The 21,664-nt window shown below is 39.2% G+C and overlaps 1 protein-coding gene across 11 annotated transcripts in view; it reads right to left on the minus strand.

The window, feature by feature from the left end:
* Window positions 1-21,664, minus strand: part of CADPS2 (calcium dependent secretion activator 2) — a 580,156-nt gene that overhangs the window by 311,007 nt on the left and 247,485 nt on the right. For all 11 annotated transcript variants that reach the window (XM_059885593.1, XM_005205640.5, XM_059885595.1 and 8 more), the window contains 1 exon segment: window positions 16,720-16,841. In XM_059885593.1, coding sequence (XP_059741576.1) covers window positions 16,720-16,841 — 122 coding nt within the window.

The following is a 21,664-nucleotide window of genomic DNA, read 5'->3' on the forward strand; positions in this document are numbered from 1 at the left end:
CTGTCATTTGCAATAGCATGGAAATATTGAATGCTTGGAAGACATTACATCATTTTGGTATTTGGCAAAACTAATACAATTATGTAAAGTTTAAAAATAAAATAAAAAAAATAAATTGATATAGCCAAAAAAAAAAAAAAGACATTACGTTAAGTGAAATAAGCCAGACACAAAAAGACAAATAGTGTATTATCTCACTTATATGTGGAATCTTAAACAAAAAATCTAACTCATAATGACAGATAGAATGTTGGTTACCAACAGCCTGGGAGGTGGAGGAAAAGGAAAGATACTGATCAAAGGGTATGAATTTTGAGTTATGAAAGGTTCAAGTACAGCATGGTGACTAATAATAATGTGTATACTTGAAATTTCTTAAGACTAGATCAAGGGTTCTCACCACACTCACACACAAAGGTGACTATGGGAGGTGATGAATATGTGAAATGATTACCATAGTTAGATCAATTTAAAATGTTTGCACATAACAGGAATCACATTGGACATCTTAAATACATACAAAATTTGTCAAAAATAAAAATCAAAGTAAAATTCCTTCTAAATTTAGTTTATTACAATTACTATTCAAGTGATCCAAAAGAAGTATGACAAATGAATATTGATAAATATGAAAAGTAAAAATATTCATTAGAAATGCATGTCAATGAAATGGATAGAGCTATTTTTCCCATTATTTCATGTATATACAAATGATTGTAGCTTAATTCTACACTGAGACAGTTCAACATCAATTTTAACCCAAGTTTTCCTTCTTTCCTACAATTTCTAAGAAAATAAGTAGATGGGGCATTATTACAGCACTATCAATTTGTCCCCTTCATATTTGAATGTACAAAAATACAGTGATTGATAAGCAAAAACTATTTTTCAATCATCCAGCAGTTTAAAACTTGAATAAATCCATCAACTTTGTTGAAAGCAGAGAAATAGAAGACATCTAATTTGCAGGAGGATTTATTATATCATTGGTCAACTGTTTTCTCAAAACTACCAGGAACATTAATTTTTTTTGCTTTTTGAATGGTGATGTGGAGGTTTTCTACTCTAGGAAAAACATCATGGTAAGATTCAAGTTGGATGAGAGGTGAACCTTTCTTTTGTAAAGTTAAAGAAAGAAGTCTGAAAAGTGGGTTGAGAGAGAACTTGCACTTAGCAGGCTCTTCCCTGAAAAGAAGGGCTTCAGGGAGCAGTATTTATGAACTAGAAGAATCATATACCAATTCTGTTAAAGCTGAACTTGTGCCTCTGTATCCCTCGGCAAGTCCTCTTGTTTACCCAAGTGGTCCCTCATCTCAGGGTATCCAGGGTAACAAAGATCTGAAAGTGCTTTTGAATTCCAGCCTCAACATGGCACACAGAAGCAGAAGAACTGGTCCTTTAAAGGGTATATGTTTCCAAAGGAACTTCTAGATAAATGGGAGCTTGGGGTGTGAGAATGAGGACTGGATATCCTGTTAATCTGGGTAGGTGCTGGCTCAAGAGTCTTACTCTGATACCTACTGAGAGACTGTATTTTTTAAAATAATCTAAGTAGTAGAGAAAACATTTTAATTAGATTACAGACCACAAATGGGCCATATTATCTGTGGCTGGTGCTAGACAAGAACCAGGAGGTATCATATACAGCCTTTGTATTGAAGGAACTTCCATTTTATTAAAGGTAAAGCGGAAGTCACTCAGTCGTCTCCAACTCTTTGTGACCCCACGGACTGCAGCCCTGCCCCAGGCTCCTCTGTCTGTGGGATTCTCCATACAAGAATACTGGAGTACGGGTAGCCATTCCCTTCGCCAGGGGATCTTCCTGACCCAGGGATCAAACCTAGGTCTCCAATTTACTGTGTTGACCTAAAAGTTCATTTGGGTTTTTTCATTAACATCTTATGGAGAAAGCTGAATGAAATTTTGTTGTTGTCCAGTCACTAAATTGTGTCTGATTCTTGATCCCATGGACTGCAGCACGCCAGGCTGCTCTGCTGCTGCTGCTAAGTCGCTTCAGTCGTGTCCGACTCTGTGCGACCCCATAGACGGCAGCCCAACAGGCTCCCCCATCCCTGGGATTCTCCAGGCAAGAACACTGGAATGGGTTGCCATTTCCTTCTCCAATGCATGAAAGTGAAAAGTGAAAGTGAAGTCGCTCAGTCGTGTCTGACTCTAGTGACACCATGGACTGCAGCCTACCAGGCTCCTCCATCCATGGGATTTTCCAGGCAAGAGTACTGGAGTGGGTTGCCACTGCCTTCTCCGGCCAGGCTGCTCTATCCTCTACTAACTCCCGGAGTTTGCTCAGATTCATGTCCATTGAGTTGGTGATGCTATCTAACCATCTCATCCACTGCCACCCTCTTTCTCCCTTCAGGCCAACCCAATATGTGAGCCATCTGCTGAGAAAACTAGATTCAAGCAGGAAGAGGACTTGTGGGTAACATTATTAAAGCAATGGCTCAGGGGAAGAGGAAAGAAGGTGGCTACAGAATGCATTATTCTAGAAAAGAAGAGCGTGAGGTCAGAAGTTCTGGGCAGCAGGGGGTGTTTCTCCAAGGAACTGCACCAGAGAAAGGTTAAATGTGGACATTTTCCATGATAGAAGGCATCTACTAACCAAGAGAGGACCACAGAGAGCGCTTGTATATTAATACAATGGCATTTTGCCCCTTCACCTCTTCCCTCCTCCAGCCTACCCAAAATTGGTAGAAAAGAACATACGAGCAGGCAAAAACAAAATGCAAGTGAGGAACAGACAACAGTACCCTTTCCCCAGGACGGGTTTCTGGGCATGCTGGGAGGAAAGAAAGGAAAAGAATGTGACAGTGAAAGCGTTAGTCGTTCAGTCATGTCTGACTCTTTGTGATCCCATGTTCTGTAGCCCACCAGGTTCCTCTGTGAATGGAATTCTCCAGGCAAGAATACTGGAGTGGGTAGCCATTTACCTCTTCAGGGCATCTTTCTGACCTAGGGATTGAACCCGGGTCCCTGCATTGCAGGCAGATGCTTTACCATCTGAGCCACTGGGAAGCCACCAAGGGAAATCTTACCCTTTTGAAATGGGTAGGTTTTGATTTAAAGTGATAGGGAAATTTGAACACCTAAACATGTTATTTGACACCTGAAAAGTGGTTCAGAGTGTAAAGCATCTGCTTGCAATGCAGGAGACCCAGGTTTCATCTCTGGGTTGGCAAGATACCCTGGAGAAGAAAATGACAACCCACTCCAGTATTCTTGCCTGGAGAATTCCATGGACAGAGGAGCCTGGTGGGCTACAAGCCCATGGGGTTGCAAAAAGCTGGACACAATCAAGCAACTAACACTCTCACTTTCAAACATGTTATTGGATGGGCAGCAAAGCTCTGGTTTCTGCTAAGATCTCTCCCACTAGAACAGGAGGGTATTTCTGGAGCACATCTGAGAGCAGTACCATGAGAAAAGTTGTTTGCTACTTACACTCTGTGAAATGTTTTCCACTCAATAAATTGGCTACGTAGATCAAATAATGATGAAAATAGCTCCAAAACATTTCTCTGGAACAAAGTCAAGGATTATAAGGGAACGTCAGGGGCTTCCCTGATAGCTCATTTGGTAAAGAATCTGCCTGCAATGCAGGAGACCCCAGTTCGATTCCTGGGTCAGGAAGATCCACTGGAGAAGAGATAGGCTACCCACTCCAGTATTCTTGGGCTTTCCTTGAGGTTCAGCTGGTAAAAAAAAAATCCACCTGCAATGCAGGAGACCTGGGTTCCATCCCTGGGTTGGGAAGATCCCCCAGAGAAGGGAAAGACTACTCACTCCAGTATTCTGGCTTAGAGAATTCCACAGACTGTGTAGTCCATGGGGTCTCAGAGAGTTGGACATGACTGAGCAACTTTCACTTTCTTTTCATTTTACTTACAAACTGTAAATCCCTCCTTGAGATGTTGAGACTCATAGATACACACTTTCTCCCGAGCTCTCTCAATGCTGTTTTCCATTAGTGCTTTTCACCAAGCATCTGGAATCTTAATCCATCATGCTTTCCCTCTAATTCAGATGCCACCAATGATCAGAATCCACACATTAGCTTCTTTTACTTCCAAATAATCTCTCAATGAATGTAATTTCTGTATTTGGCCAATGTCTGTCTCTTTAGGCTTCATTTTCTTCTGCACCAGTAGCATGAGTTTGACAAAAATGTTATTTCTGGCAAATTTATTTAAGAGGAGAGAATATCGTATTTTTAAAGATGAAAATGAGAAAAATGAAATGTGTGTGGTTTGTGTTTTCCTTTTGATGCATTAAGAATAGGCATATTTTTGACAGATGATTTTAAAATGTAGTATATTCTATCTTTCATGAGCAAGAGTAGCTGGATAAAGAATAACACTTCAAAACTAATTTTGGCCTTAGTAGATACTAAAATGGAAACAACTATGTTTTTTTGAAAAAATATGGTTACCTTTCTCTTGGTTTATTTTTATTTAATCTCTCTTAAACATGTGTCCCAGTAGCTTGTCATTCTGTTAAGCTTCCCATAAGTGGCAATAATCTTTCAATAGTTTGACAGATTATTAGAATTCTGGTTCAGAATTTAAAGTTTCCAGAAGCAAGTACTAAAGTCTGCGTTTCCCATCATTTCCATGAGGTAGAAGAATGTTCTGTTCCAATAAGCATAAATATATTTGTCTAATGACACAACTCAATAGCTTTTCTTACTGTTCCTTGCCTTTCTATTTTATTATTTGCTTTGATGGGGGTCAGGGACAGAGACCTATTAACCTTCAAGTGTCTTTAATAAGAGAGTACCACTGGATGAGAGAGAGAGAGGGTATCGCAAAAAACAGTGCAATTTCCTAGGATCTTTTCTGTGTGTGGCAAGAACATTTAACAAGAGATCTACCCCTTAAAGAACTTTTAGGAGAACAATACAGTATTGTTAACTATGGGTACAACTACAGACAGCAAATCTCTTGAATTTTAGTCACCTTGCATATTTGAAACATTATACTGGTTGCATTGGAGAAGGAAAAGGCAACCCACTCCAGTACTCTTGCTTGGAGAATCCCATAGACAGAGGAGCCTGGTGGGCTACAGTCCATGGGGTCACAAAGAGGTGGACATGACTGAAGTGACTTAGCATGCACTCCTTGAAAAGTAACTTCCCATTCCCAGCTCCCAGAAGTTCCTGATTTGTTTTTTTAAAATGAATTTCCTTGCATTTATTTCCCCAGAACCAAGATCTACCTTGGCCTTCCATAGGGTACCATTAGCTCTTATGTTTTACGCACTCGAAGAATGCTCATTGTCTGTAGGGCAAGTGTGTAAGTGTGCAAAGATCACCACATATGAAGAGATTGGTGACCACTACATGACAAGAAGAAGTCACTCCCTGTCCCTTCCAGCATCAGCCTGTTGTCTGACTATCTCTCTACTTCCATTCAGATGGTATCATTAAGGGTATGGGCTAAAACTGAAATAATGAAATATCTCAAAATGGTAAAAAGCTATAAAAGTGGAGCAACAATGCTAGAGAACCAAACTTTCCCAGGTTCACTGAGAGACTATGAAACGACGAATTTTCTCGACTGACGATACCATTTGTCTACATTCCCCTCATCTCTATTAAAAAAGAAAACAAAGGTACAAATAAAGCTTCAATAGATGACTACCACTCTTCACGAATCAGACTTGTCTATAAACATCGTTTTTATTAGATCCCAGGTTCTATATTCTAAGTTATGTACCAACCTCACACGCTGTTTTCTACCTAATTGCTGGCAGGAAATCTGAATTATAGGAATGAAATAGGCAATGGCTAGAAATCCTGATTACATTTATTGGGAATATGGACTAAATAAGGCACTTTACTATCAGACAGAAGGATGAATCGATCTCCAACAAAGCACAAATTGTTAAACAGTAAAATTTAGAAAAATTGTCCAAGGCATAATTCACTATTATGATGGAGGAGATGAATCCGTTTCCTGTTGAGTAAGATGAATTCAAGATAAAAGTAACCACATTGCTGAAAAGCTGCAGTTGGTCAGCATTTAGGAGATACATCTTTAAGGAAATTTGTGCTAGGAACAATAATAAACACATCCTTTAGTTCTTACAAATTAACTCAGAATTCATGAGGAAATGCGCATAAGATATTTCCGCCAAATTTCCCTGTGGTAAGAGTAATAAAAAGGACTGTCCGTGCATTAAGTCGCTTTAGTCGTGTCTAATTCTTTGCAACCCTGTGGACTGTAGCCCACCAGGCTCACCTTTCCATGGGATTCTCCAGGTAGGAATACTGGAGTGGGTTGCTATTTCCTCCTCTAGGAAATCCTCCTGATTCAGGGACTAAACCTGGGATATAGGTTAAATCTCCTGCAATGGCAGGTTGGATGTTTACCACTAGTGCCACCTGGGAAGCCCCCAAGAAAATAGTATTGAAGGCTTACTGTAATATTTTCTAACTCACAAATATTTTAATTCATTTAAAGTGTCCATGTGTAATTTTCCTAGTATAGCATCTCTTTATGAATACATTCTGAATTTATTAGAAATTAAATAGGAAGCATTTTTTGAAAATTTTACTATTTGTGACACAAGTTATTGTTAAAATAACTATATAAAAATTAACTCATTTCATTGAACAAATATTTAAGTATCAAATTAACTCATTTCATTGAACAAATATTTAAGTATCAATTAAATACACTTTGTAGAGATTATGCCAAGAGAAAAAAGAGCCAGATACAAAAGACTATATTTTACATATCATTTATATGAAATGTTCATAAAAAAATTATAGAGCTAGAAAGCATATGAGTGGTTTCCTGGAACTGAGTAAGACTGCAAATGGGAATGAAGCAATTTTGTGAAATAATGTGTTCTGAAACTGAATTGTGATGATAGCACAAGTGTATAAATATATTAAAAATCATCTAAATTTCAATAAAAGAAGAGCCACCAGGGAAGTTTTATATATAAATTATACATCAGTAAAACTTGAAGAAAAAAAAAGATTCTTTAAAAACATCATGGTATTGAGCTTCTAAGGGCCTTTGCACTCCCTTAAGAACTCATGGAGTGCTAGAGTAGGGTAGTGTTTATGAACCCTCCAAATTAATATGCTAACACCCTAATCCCCAATGTGATTTTACTTGGAGGCAGGGCCTCTGGGAGGTAATTGGGCTCAGATGAGGTCATGTGGGGAGAGACCCATGAAAATATGGCTGTCCTTTAAGAGGATGAAGAGAAGTGAGATGGTTCTCTTCACTATGTGAAGACACAGCAAGAAGGCAGCCTTCTGTAAAGCAGGTTTTCACCAAGAACCTAACCTAGCAGGGCTCATGGTTCATTATGTAATCAGAATTAGTAATCACAAAAGACCTACAAACAAAAATCCAACCCCTGATGGTACCATTGGTAATTCTACCAAACACATAAATGATAATTAATACCAATTTTTCATACCCTTCCAAGAAGTTTTTATGAGGCCAATATAACCCAGACAGAAGTCACCAGGAATGGGTACTACAGACCAATTTCTTATGAACATAGATTTAAAAAATCCTTAACAAGATACTAGAACACTTAATCCAGTAACAAAAAGAATTACATATCATGACCAAGTGGCAATTACATCAGAAATGCAAGGTTGGTTTAACACCCCCAATACCATATAATGCAATGTACCATACTGATAGAATAAAAGGCAAATACCACATGATCATCTCAACAGAAGCAAAGAAGACAACTGACAAAGTCCAATACTCTTTCATGGAAAAAAAATCCACTCAAACTAGCAATAGAAGAGAGTTTCCTCAAACAGATAAGGGGTATCTATTAAAAAGGCACAGCTAACATCATGTTTAATGATGAAAGACTATGCTTTTCCCCTATAATCAACAATAAAAGAATGTACATTCTTGCCACTTCTATCTAACATTGTACTGAAGGAGCTAGGGCAATTATGCAAAAAATTAAAAAGAATTCAGATTGGACAATAAGAAGTAAAAGAATCATTATTTGCAAATGTCATGTTAAATAGAGAAAAGTCTAATAAATCCAGTAAAAATCATTAGAATAAACAAGTTCAGTAAGGGTACATTATATGGAAGTAATATATAAAAATCAACTGTATTTCTATACACTTGCAATAAATAATCCAAAAATAAATTTAAATGAACAATTCCATTAATAATGACATCAAAAAGAATAAAATACTAGAAATAAACTTAACCAAAGAAGTAAAAAACATATCTTGAAAACTACAAAACACTGGAAAAAAATTATAGATTCAGAAATGCAAAGACATCCCATGTTCCTCAGTAGGAAGACTTAATATTGTTAAGATGGCAATACGCTCCAAATTGACCCCAGGTCCATTACGATTCCTATCTGAAACTTAGCTGGTGATATTTACAAAGTTTTTGCAGAAATTGACAGTGATCCTAAAACTAATATGCAAAATCAGAATAGCCAAAACAATCCTGAAAAAGAATGTATTTGGAAGACACACGCCCTTGATTTTAAAACTTAATACAAAGCGATGGAAAACAAGATAATGTGGTACTAGCATAAGAATAAACATAAAGATGTATCATTAGAATACTTTTGAGGTGTTGGGACAATTGGATTGTCATACACAAGAGAAGGAAGTTATACCCTACATGAAAAGTGAAGTAGCTCAGTTGTGTCCGACTCTTTGCGACCCCATGGACTGTAACCTACCAGGCTCCTCCCTCCATGGGATTCTCCAGGCAAGACTATTGGAGTGGGTTGCCACTTCCTTCTCCAGGGGATCTTCCCAACCCAGGGATCAAACTTTGGTCTCCCGCATTGCAGGCAGATGCTTTAAACTCTGAGCCACCAGGGAAGCCCTACATACCCTACATACTACGTACCAAAATTAGCTTAAAATGGATCAATGACCTAAATATAAAAGCTGAAATCATGAGAGTGTAGGCAAAAAAACACAGGAATAAATAAATGTATGTGACCTTGGATTTGGCACTAGATTCTAAGATACAACACCAAAAGCACAAGCAACAAAAACTAGATAAAACTTATGCTTCAAAAGATTTTTACCAACAAAGTAAAAAGACAATGCATGAATGGAAGAAAACATTTGCAAATCATATATATATGTGTGTGTGTATATATACGTATATATATATACGTATATATATATGTTTATATATATATAAAGGGTCTAGTATCTCAGTGATCAGTGCAAAGAAATAGAGGAAAACAGTAGAATGAGAAAGACTAGATATCTCTTCAAGAAAATTAGAGACACCAAGGGAACATTTCAGGCAAAGATGGGCTCAATAAAAGACAGAAATGGTAGGGACCTAACAGAAGCAGAAGATATTAAGAAGAGGTGGCAAGAATACACAGAAGAACTGTACAAAAAAGATCTTCTTGACTCAGATAATCACAACGGTGTGATCACTCACCTAGAGCCAGACATCCTGGAATGTGACATCAAGTAGACCTTAGGAAAAGCATCACTATGAACAAAGCAAATGGAGGGGATGGAATTACAGTTGAGCTATTTCAAATCCTAAAAGCTGATGCTGTGAAAGTGCTGCACTCAATATGCCAGCACATTTGGAAAACTCAGCAGTGGCCACAGGACTGGAAAAGGTCAGTTTTCATTCCAAACCCTAAGAAAGGCAATGCTAAAGAATGCTCAAACTACCACACAATTGGACTCATCTCACATGCTAGCAAAGTAATGTTCAATATTCTCCAAGCCAGGAGAAGCCTCTTGAGAGTATTGTGGACTGCAAGGAGATCCAACTAGGCCATCCTAAAGGACATCAGTCCTGGGTGTTCACTGGAAGGACTGATGTTGAAGCTGAAACTCCAATATGTTGGCCACCTGATGAGAACAGCTGACTCATTTGAAAAGAAACTGATGCTGGGAAAGATTGAGGGCAGGAGGAGAAGGGGACGACAGAGGACGAGATGGTTGGATGGCATCACTGACTCGATGGATATGGGTTTGGGTGAACTCCAGGATTTGGTGATGGACAGGGAGGCCTGGCGTGTTGCGGTACATGGGATCACAAAGAGTCGGACATGACTGAGCGATTGAACTGAACTGAGGCTTCAACAGTACGTGAACCGTGAACCTCCAGATGTTCAAGCTGGAATTAGAAAAGGCAGAGGAACCAGGGATCAAACTGCCAACATCTGCTGGATCATCGAAGAAGCAACAGAGTTCCAGAAAAACATCTATTTCTGCTTTATTGACTATGCCAAAGCCTTTGACTGTGTGGATCACAAACTGGAAATTCCTCAAGAGATGGGAATACCAGATCACCTGACCTGCCGCTTGAGAAGTCTGTATGCAGGTCAAGAAGCAACAGTTAAAACTTGACATGGAACAACAAACTGGTTCCAAATATGAAAAGGAGTACGTCAAGGCTGTATACTGTCACCATTCTTATTTAAATTATATGAAGAGTACACTGTGAGTAACGCTGGGCTGCATGAAGCACAAGCTGGAAATAAGACTGCCAGGAGAAATATCAATAAACTCCGATATGCAGATGACACCACCCTTATGGCAGAAAGTGAAGAACTAAAGAGCCTCTTGATGAAAGTGAAAGAGGAGAGTGAAAAAGTTGGCATAAAGTTCAACATTCAGAAAACAAAGATCATGGCATCCAGTCTCATCACTTCATGGCAATAGATGAAGAAATAGTGGGAACAGTGGCAGACTTTATTTTCTTGGGCTCCAAAATCACTGCAGATGGTGACTGAAGCTATGAAATAAAAAGATGCTTACTCCTTGGAAGAAAAGTTATGACCAACCTAGACAGCAATATTAAAGAGCAGAGACATTACTTTGCCAACAAAAGTCCATCTAGTCAAGGCTATGTTTTTCTAGTAGTCATGTATGGATGTGAGAGTTGGACAATAAAGAAAGCTGAGTGCAGAAGAATTGATGCTTTTGAACTGAGGTGTTGGAGAAGACTCTTGAGACTCCCTTTGGACTGCAAGGAGATCCAACCAGTCCATCTTAAAGGAAATCAGTCCTGAATATTCATTGGAAGGACTGATGTTGAAGCTGAAACTCCAATCCTTTGGCCACCTGATGCGAAGAGCTGACTCATTTGAAAAGACCGTGATGCTGGGAAAGATTGAAGGCAGGAGCAGAAGGGGACGACAGAGGATGAGATGGTTGGATGGCATCATTGACCCAATGGACATGAGTTTGCTTAAACTCCGAGAGTTGCTGATGGACAGGGAGGCCTCACGTGCTGCAGTCCATGGGGACATGACTGAGCGACTGAACTGACTGAATTGAACTAATCTAGTATATAAATAGCTCTTTCAAGTTAATAACCAAAGGGCAAACAACTCAAAAAATAGCCAAGAATTTGAATAGACATTTCTTTCTCTAAAGATGGCTAATACAAGATATGAAAAGATGCTCAAGATCATTAATCATTCAGTTCAGTTTAGTCGCTCAGTCGTGTCTGACTCTTTGTGACCTCATGAATCACAGCATGCCAGGCCTCCCTGTCCATTACCAACTCCCAGATTTCACCCAAACTCATATGCATCGAGTTGGTGATGCCATCCAGCCATCTCATCCTCTGTCGTCCCCTTCTCCTCCTGCCCCCAATCCCTCCCAGCAACAGGGTCTTTTCCAATGAGTCAAGTCTTCACATGAGGTGGCCAAAGTATTGGAGTTTCAGCTTTAGCATCAGTCCTTCCAAAGAACACCCAGGATTGGTCTCCTTTAGGATGGACTGGTTGGATCTCCTTGCAATTCAAGGGACTCTTGAGAGTCTTCTCCAGCACCACAGTCCAAAAGCATCAATTCTTCAGCACTCAGCTTTCTTCACAGTCCAACTCTCATCAGAGAAGAGCAAATCAAAACCACAAAGTACTACTTAACTCTTACTAGGACCGCTATATACTTATATTTTTAAAAGGCCAAACAACAAGCACTGGTGAGCATATGAAAAAATTTAACTCTTCATTGCTGGTGGGAAAGTAAAATGGTACACTGTGAATAGGCATTTTGATGGATCATCAAAAACCTGAATGATATATCATTCAGCAATTCCATTCCTGGCTATATATACCCAAAAGAACTGAAAACAGGAACTCCAGTGGATATTTGTATACCAGATTTACTTGAAGCATTAGCCACAGTAGCCAAAAGGTAGAAACAACACAAGTGTCATTAGCCTACATGGATAAACTAAATTTGGCATATACATACAATGGAATACCATTCATCCATAGAAAGGAATGAAGTCCTGACACATGCCACAAGATGGATGAACACTGAAAAACATGCTAAGTGAAAGAAGCCAGTCACAAAAGAACACATATTATATGACATTTACATGAAATGTCCTGAACAGGCGAATCTATAGAGACAGAAAGCCAGTAAGTAGTTGGTTGGGCTGAGGTGATTTGAGGTTGATATGTAAAAGTAAAGGGTTTCTTGGGACTACCTTGGTGGTCCAATGGTTAAGACCTCAAGTCTCCACTGCAGGAGGCATGGGTTCAATCCCTAGTAGTGGAACTGGAAAAGGTCAGTTTTCATTCCATTCCCAAAGAAAGGAAAGGCCAAAGAATGTTCAAACTATTGCACAGTTGCACTAATCCCACATGCTAGCAAAGTAATGCTCAAAATTCTCCAAGCCAGGCTTCAACAGTATGTGAACCATGAACTTCCAGATGTTCAAGCTGGATTTAGAAAAGACAGAGGAACCAGAGATCAAATTGCCAACACCCGTTGTATCATCGAAAAAGCACAAGAGTTCCAGACAAACGTCTATTTTTGCTTTAGTGACTAAGCTAAAGCCTTTGACTGTGTGGATCACAATAAACTGTGGAAACTTCTGAAAGTGATGGGAATACCACAGCACCTCACCTGCTTCCTGAGAAATCTGTATGCAGGTCAGGAAGCAACAGTTAGAACTGGACATGGAACAACAGACTGGTTCCAAATTGCTAAAGGAATGAGCCAAGGCTGTATTGTCAACCTGCTTATTTAACTTATATGCAGAGTACATCATGCAAAATGCCAGGCTGGCTGAAGCACAAGCTGGAATCAAGATTGCCAGGAGAAATATCAATAACCTCAGATAAACAGGTGATACCACCCTTGTGGCAGAGAGTGAAGAACTAAAGAGCCTCTTGATGAAAGTGAAAGAGGAGAGTGAAAAAGCTGGCTCAAAACTCAGCATTCAGAAGACTAAGATCATGACATCAGGTCCCATCACTGGATGGCAAATAGGGCAAACAGTGGACACGGTGAGACTTTATTTTTTGGGCTCCAAAATCACTGCAGACAGTGACTGAAGTGAAGTCAAGTGAAGTCACTCAGTCGTGTCTGACTCTTTGTGACCCCATGGAGTGTAGCCTGCCAGGCTCCTCTGTCCATGGGATTCTCCAGGCAAGAATACTGGAGTGGGTTACCATTTCCTTCTCCAGGGGATCTTCCCCACCCAGGGATTGAACCCAGGTCTCCCGCATTGGAGGCAGACGTTTTAACCTCTGAGCCACCAGGGAACAGCCGTGTAATTAAAAGACACTTGCTTCTTGGAAGAAAAACTATGACCAACATAGACTGCATATTGAAAAGCAGAGACTTTGCCAACAACAGTCTGTCCAGTCTAAGCTATGGTTTTATCAGTCGTCATGTGTGGATGTGAGTTCAGTTCAGTTCAGTCACTCAGTCATGTCCGACTCTCTGTGACCCATGGAGTGCAGCATTCCAGGCCTCCCTGTCCATCAGCAACTTCCAGAGTTTACTCAAACTCATGTCCACTGAGTCAGTGATGCTATCCAACCATCTCATCCTCTGTTGTCCCGTTCTCCTTTATAGTCCAACTCTCACCTCCTTACATGACTACTGGAAAAACCGTAGCCTTGACTAGATGGACCTCTGTTGGCAAAGTAATGTCTCTGCTTTTTAATATGCTGTCTAGGCTGGTCATAACTTTCCTGCCAAGGAGTAACAGTCTTTTAATTTTTGGCTGCATTCACCATCTGCAATGATTTTGGAGACCAAAAAAAATGTATGTGAGAGTTGGATCATAAAGTAAGATGAGCATGGAAGAATTGATGCTTTTGAACTGTGGTGTTGGAAAAGACTCTTGAGAGTCCCTTGGACTGCAAGGAGATCCAACCAGTCCATCCTAAAGGAAATCAGTCCTGAATATTCATTGGAAGGACTGATTCTGAAGCTGAAACTCCAATCCTTTGGCCACCTGATTCGAAGAACTGACTCACTGGAAAAGACCCTTATGCTGGGAAAGATCGCAGGCAGGAGGCAAAAGGGATGAAAGAGAATGAGACGGTTGGATGGCATCATCGACTCGATGGACGTGAGCTTGAATAAGCTCCAGGAGTTGCTGATGGACAGAGAAGCCTGGTGTGCTGCAGTCCATGGGGTTGCAAAGAGTTGGACAGAACTGAGTGAATGAACTGAAGGGGAACTAAGATCTAACTGGCCACATGGTATGGTCAAGTAATAAAAAATAAATAAAGCTTTTAAAAAAAAGATTTTCTTTTCGAGGTGATGAGTATGCTTTAAAATTGACAGTGGTTGCATAACACTGTGAATACAGTTAAACAGCTAATATTTTAAAACAAATACCAAACCTCTCTCTTGACTCCATATGCCCTCCTAGAAATGGTTCCAATCTCCCTTTCCATCTCAAATAGCCTCTTCCTGAGAGGTTTTAACCTCTTAAAAAGCTGTTTATCCTCCTTATTTTCACTTCATTGTCATATTATAAATCAATTCTATTTGGCTGCAGGAATAAACACAACACCCTTTAATATTTACTGTGACAAGGCATAAAAGTAAGCTCAGGCACACAAATTGGTAAATTCTGGCTGAGTGTCTACTAGGTACTAGGACATAAGACTGATAGGACAAGAGTTCTGTTCAAAGGGAGAGAGCAGCGACTTTCCTGGTGGTCCAGTGGCTAAGACTCCACACACCCAGTGCAGGGGGCTTGGATTCTATCCCTGCTTGGGGAACTACACTCCACATGCAACAACTAGTAGTTTGCGTGCTGCTGCTGCTGCTGCTGCTAAGTTGCTTCAGTCATGTCCGACTCTGTGCAACCCCATAGACGGCAGCCCACCAGGCTCCCCCGTCCCTGGGATTCTCCAGGCAAGAACACTGGAGTGGGGTGCCATTTCCTTCTCCAATGCATGAAAGTGAAAAGTGAAAGTGAAGTCACTCAGTCATGTCCGACTCTTTGAGACCCCATGGACTGCAGCCTACCGGGCTCCTCTGCCCATGGGAATAGTTTGCGTGCTGCAACTTAAAAAAAAAAAAAAATATATATATATATATATCCATCCTGCACGCTGCAGTGAAGATCGAAGATCCTTATGTGCCTCAACCAAGGCCTGGTGCAGCCAAATAAGTTTTTTTTCCCCCAAAAAAGACAGAGGAAGGGAAACAATACAAAATACACAGATGAGAAACCATTAATTTAAAAATTATAAAGTGATGAGTCAGAAAATATCCACTTAGCAATGGGTTATCTAAAGGAATGAATTGTGCTCAGCAAATGATTATTTCTCAATACTAAAGATCAGCTTTAAAAAGATAAGAGGCAAAGTCACTGCAGGCAGAGGAAAAAGCAAGTGCCATGACGAGAGAAGGTTGAGAGGTAAGAGGAACTTCATGAGGTCCAGGGAGGTGGAAGAGTGACTGACCAGAGGAACAGAGGGGTAAGGTGAGGTCCCAGAGGTAAGGTGAGACTGGCCAGGGGTACACCTGTAGGGTTTTGTAAGGCAAGATGAGAAGTTTCAGCTTGCTTCTTCTCAACCCTGTAACAGTCTGTGCACATCTGTTCTGTTACTCGTAATCCTCTGCGTACCTCCTTTGACTCCCTCTGCTCTAAGAAAAATCAAAGTTTCCTATTCATCTCTGTCTATCCAGTGCCTAGCCAGTGATTAGCCAGAAGCTCAGAAGGTGAGGTTTCCTGAATGAAGACTCCACATATGGACACCATAATAAGGCAAAAATGCCAAGTCCTGTAAAGAAATTCTGAATGAAATTTAAATAGAATAAAAAAAGTGTTATTGAAAGGCAGTGTGCAGATTAAGGCCAGGGGATCTTCATTTGAATTCTTTTGGCCAACGTAAGGTTATTTCTACCAGAGGTTGTGATGTGTTGCAAGTTTGAAATCAGTTAAACAGAACATCTTCCAAACTTAATTACACTCATTCCCAGCATCTGAAACATAAAACTGCCAGCAGTGAACAGCATTAGCATCTCCAGTGACTGCTCGGTAGTCATGAACTGGTTCTCTAACTCAAGCCTACTCACTGGAGCATCCCAAGACATCACCCACTACATCTACCTCAGCACCGCCACTGAAATGGAAAAGCTATAGATTATATTATATTACTAGTAACTGAAATAGAACTACCTTTTAAATAACACATGATAACACATGCTTTCCTTACGAATGACTGACAAACATTTAATTGCCTAATAATTAGTTTCACATATGCATACTGGATTTTCTGTTTGCACTACACAGGGGATTCTGCTATAGCTCTAATTACAGCCTCATTATTCAGAAAGGCACACACTGATTGTAACACAGTTGAGACAAAGGTAGCCAAGTAACAGTTTCAGAGTGCAAAACCACACAATTCTGCAAATCGATAAGGCACGTTTCTTTGGGAGGGAAAGAAAACACATTCTTTTCCCAGCGGGCTTACTGTGGCCTTGAGGCTTCCGCCTGGTCTGTCTGCAGTTTCTCTCCTCCTTCCACTTCCATTGTACAGTAAACAACTCGATTGGGAGCGACTGACCTCAAACCTTGCACTTCCATTATGACAATCTAAAGACAAGAAAAATGTTTCACAGATTTGTCAAATTGAAACATTTAGCAACAGAGACAGCAGCATGAACTACAATTAGAGAGACCAATTGATATAATTATCTGACAATCTCAATGGTATTTTATCTTCTTTATAATCCATCTTTATTCATGGGACGGTATAGTACATAACGTTTTGAAAAAGTCAGGTATCTGAAGATGCATCTCCTACCAGCAATTAAGTTAAAGTCTCTAGATATGAGCCACAATGAAGTGAGATAAACACTCAGATCCTACAAAACAATTTTGGCAGGTCTGCATGAGGTAAGGCAGAATGATGAAAATGCAGTAAATATGTTACAAGAATACAGGTTGAATTCCATATAAGGTGACTGCTAGGCATTGTCACCATCACACCAATTCACAGATAATCAATACATGGCATCAGAAAATGTCCATACTCATTTATATGACTATCAGCATTTACAAAAGAATTTTCTTTATGGCCAACGTATATCTTATGAAAATATAAAAAATATAACTTGCCAAGAATATCTTACTATTAACCAGACAAGGGAAACTATTTTCCCAATCCATTAATTTGATAAAGTCTACTGGAAAAGAGTAGAAAGACTGATATTAGCTTATATATTCATAACTCCTGGGGAGAAGGAAAACATACTTTTCAAGTGTGCTTTTTATCTTTGTATAAAAGGCTGCCAATCTTAAAATATTGTAACCTAACATTCTCACTGGATATACATATAAAATATGAATACTGCTGAATATTATTTACTATAGCCTTTTAAAAATATTTGCATCATTAATTTTCCTAAATTTTCAACATCCATAAAATATATTCAATGGCATTCATTGAATATATTTATTCAATAAAAAATACATATATTTTATTGATCTCCTGTTGTATATGTACAAACAAGATTAACAGCATTCATGCCATGTAGCTACCAAAATATCCACTAAAAATGAATGTATCATTTACTGATTTTTTAAATACATTACTAAATCAGTATACCTTTTGTAGAGTTATGATATGAACCTTGAGGCAAAAAGTCTCAAAGAAACAAATCATCTTAATAGAACTTTTTTTCCTTTTAGTTCTGGTACAAGATTTTTTTGTAAATACAAATACCTACTGTTTTGTTTTTCCATAAAAAACATATTGGGAAACTGATCACCAAAAATACAAGTCAAATTCAGAAGCATTTTCTTCCCTCAGCCATGGCTTTTATCATTTTGTCATACGGAAATGCATACCAACATATGAATAAAAATAAACACAATGAAAACAGACTGTGAGAATGAATAGATAATAGTAACAGTGTTCACAGCTGCTCTAACACTCAAGGAAGCTGAGGTGAAGTACTAAACATGAAACAGAATTGAGTACACTAGATAAATCTAGAAATCTCGATGGCACGAGTTCACATTGTATCTGTCCTGCATTTCTTTCCTTTGTGTGTTTAATAGCTAGAGTGCAAGAGAGAACAAAGGAAGCATCTGCTTACCATTATTTCCGTTACCGCTACTACAAGCTATGCTATAAACAGGACAACCTAAACCAGATGACTGTGAAACAGTCTTCTGCCCCTCCAAACAACACTCCCTTCTGTGTTGGGAACATTCTCTCCTGCAGGACCGCCACTTTCAAAAGATGTAACTTCTATTGTGAATCCATGCACGCGTGCCTGCTTAGATTCTCAGTTGTGTCCGACTCTTTGTGACCTCATGTAGCCCGCCAGGCTCCTCTGTCCATGGGATTCTCCAGGCAAGAATGGAGACTGGGTTCCCATGCCCTCCTCCAGGGCATCTTCCCTACCCAGGGATAGAACCTGCATCTCCCGTGTCTCCTGCATTGCAGGCAGATTATTTACCCGCCGAGACACTGGGGAAGCCCACACATATAAGTAAATAAAACAACAATATTCTGCAGATCTGACTTCCAAAAGGAATTCGAAAAGCACAGCTAGTTTCAATTATGAAGGATAAAAGCAGCTAAGAATTCCATGGACCATCATCTCCTCTAACTTTAGGTAACTGTTTCAACCAATTCCCAGCAAAACTTGATAATGAAACTGCAGAAAATAAAACTGATCCATGTTCTGTCTTCTCTTCCCATTTCTCTAGATGAATGATGTAATAAGGATAAGACAAAGTTATTCTAGAAGCATAAAGAAGGGAAGAATGTACAAAATATGAAATAGCATGTTTCTGAATAAGACATTGTCCATCCACAGAGTTACGTGGCAACTCAGGCATGTTCAGGTTGCAGTAAGAGGAAGCTCAGCAGTCTGGTGAACAGGGGACCATAAACGTACCTCCAGATACAGAGGAGGTCATGGGGTCTGCTGCCCTATTACCAAAAAAAACAGTGTGAAAATCAACTATATTCATGCCACTGACACCATTTCCCTTACAACATACAGACTCATCACTTCCTGGATAAGTACTTTCCTAACTTCACTTGACTATTTAATTTTGACATACCACTGTATAGGTTAGTGTTTTGTGAGTTAGCTCGTCGTTTGCTTTATAATTCTCTCTGAAATCTTCATGAATGAAGAGACCTAAAAGTAATCTTGTGAGGCCAATGGCTGATTTTTGATACCATTAAAGTCCCTAACTCAAAAAACAGTTATCGCGTCAACTGAGTGGCCAGGTACTCTTTCAGAAGGCTCTTACCTCAGTAAGCAAAAACGGAAGAAAAAAAGACTTGCTAAATGTTAACTTCCTAAAGTTTACATTCTAGAAGAGAAAACCGGATAATGAATAATATAATAAATAACTGAATTTTATGTTAGGTGCTGTGGTGGGAGACGGGATGAGTGGGTAGAAATTTTACAGAGATGATAAAATTGAAGCAGTGTTTCAAATCTGCCCTTATTCTTTAGACTGGGACTTCTGTTTCTAGGAGAAAAAAAATTCCTCCTCCGTTGAATAGACTCAACCTGACGGATGAAATGTGAAACCCTTAAAATGGATTAACTGCTTGCCTTTCTGAGTTTTCTCAGGCTGAAATCTGGTGTCTGATGAGGGAAGCCTAGATAATGGATGAAGGATAATTATTCAGTTTAGCTAGGCAAAGGTCAGAAGCCCTGGGGCTGGAGGAGGTACCTAGTCCATTCCCTCTGGAGTTCTACAGACAAGCATGGTGTAGTCTGCCCTTGAAAGTGACCTCAACTTGTTCTGAGACACCACTCCTATTTAAAATACTGTAGGCACTATGGAACATATCTGTACTATGCTATGACAGGAAAATATCTGTCTTACACAGACACAGTAACAGAGCATGTCAAAATAATTATAAAAATATGGAAGCTTCTTAGACCATGGCTAAATGAAGTTTTAACTCATATTATCCTCCTAACACCATTTTATTGTTAACTGAACAGCCCTGTTGAACACACTGGCAATAAAGCACAGACTAACAATTCATAGAAAAATGAACTCATGAGCATAATTTTGTTTTCAAAAGGGAGAGAGAATTCATAAAAGCTAATTATTTACAATGGTGTAAGATTTTCAAACCATAGAGAAAAGAGAATGTGTTTTGAACTGTTTTCAGTTGTGCATGCTTACAGAAATAATGGTATGCTTAAACATTACAAAAATAATTTGCTTTTCAAATTATTTTTATCATTAATGAATTTAAATGCCAAACTCTTGGTAGGAAAAGTTAGACTGTCATTAAATGGCTGATTTTGTTTGTACAAAACCTTAAGAAAAAAAGGAGTTGGCACTTATCATTTAAGTCCATAGGAAACCTGACTCAGGAATGAATGGGAAATTTTATACCTGAGATATTACTTAGATTCAAATTAAACTTTCTTAGGTTATGAGGTTAAAGAGATTGAGAAGAAACCCAGGAGCAAAGCTACTTGGCAAAGTTATTAGCTAATCCCGGAACCGAGTTTGGAGTCAGAAGAAAATCTCCTATTTCTACTCTGACACTGAATTTAACCTATTAACTTACAAAGGAAAGGTTAGGCTAGAAATGAAAAAAGAGAGGCAGTTGTCTTCTCTTTAAACCTGAATTTCAAGTTGAATAAGTGGAGGAAGGAACAGAAGCAGACATTTGCTTTTTCTGCCACAAAGGTAACAAGCCAAGTGTAAGAATTATAAACAAATAAATCTAAAACTGTACCTCCTAAGACTACATACTTTGCTTTGTTAATTAGCAGACTCAAATAGCAATAGTGGGCCCCAGCAGAGAAAGAATAGTACAATGCAAGAAGAGAGCTACAAGCTTTAATTTTTGAGAGGCTATAAATTTAAGCTAGATATTTTGAGCATATGTGTGGATGTTGTGTAAAAACCTATATACAGAGATGAGCAGTGAGGAAATGCATCATGAAAAATATCCACAGAGAGCAGCAGCAGTCAGTGATCAGTTATCTTTGGTTTCCAGTGCTTTGTATACAAGGGATGAATTGTGCAGTCTTGGGGAACACAATTTTAAATGAACAACATTTATACTTGCTTTTTAAAAAAAAGAATTTTACTGTACCTATAAGGAAACTGCAAGTCCCAGAAAGGAGGAAGTCTTTACTTCTCATCATCTATAGTACTCAATATCAGACATTCAGTTCAGTTTACTTGCTCAGTCATGTCTGACTCTTTGTGACCCTATGGGCTGCAGCCTGCCAGGCCGCCCTGTCCATCACCAACTTCTGGAGTTTATTCGAACTCATATCCAGTGAGTCAGTGATGCCATCCAACTATCTCATCCTCTGTTGTCCCCTTCTTCTCCTGCCCTCAATCTTTCCCAGCATCAGGGTCTTTGCAAATGAGTCAGCTTTTTGCATCAGGTCGCCAAAGTATTA

Source organism: Bos taurus, chromosome 4 (assembly GCF_002263795.3).
Source record: "Bos taurus isolate L1 Dominette 01449 registration number 42190680 breed Hereford chromosome 4, ARS-UCD2.0, whole genome shotgun sequence".
NCBI lineage: Eukaryota > Metazoa > Chordata > Mammalia > Artiodactyla > Bovidae > Bos > Bos taurus.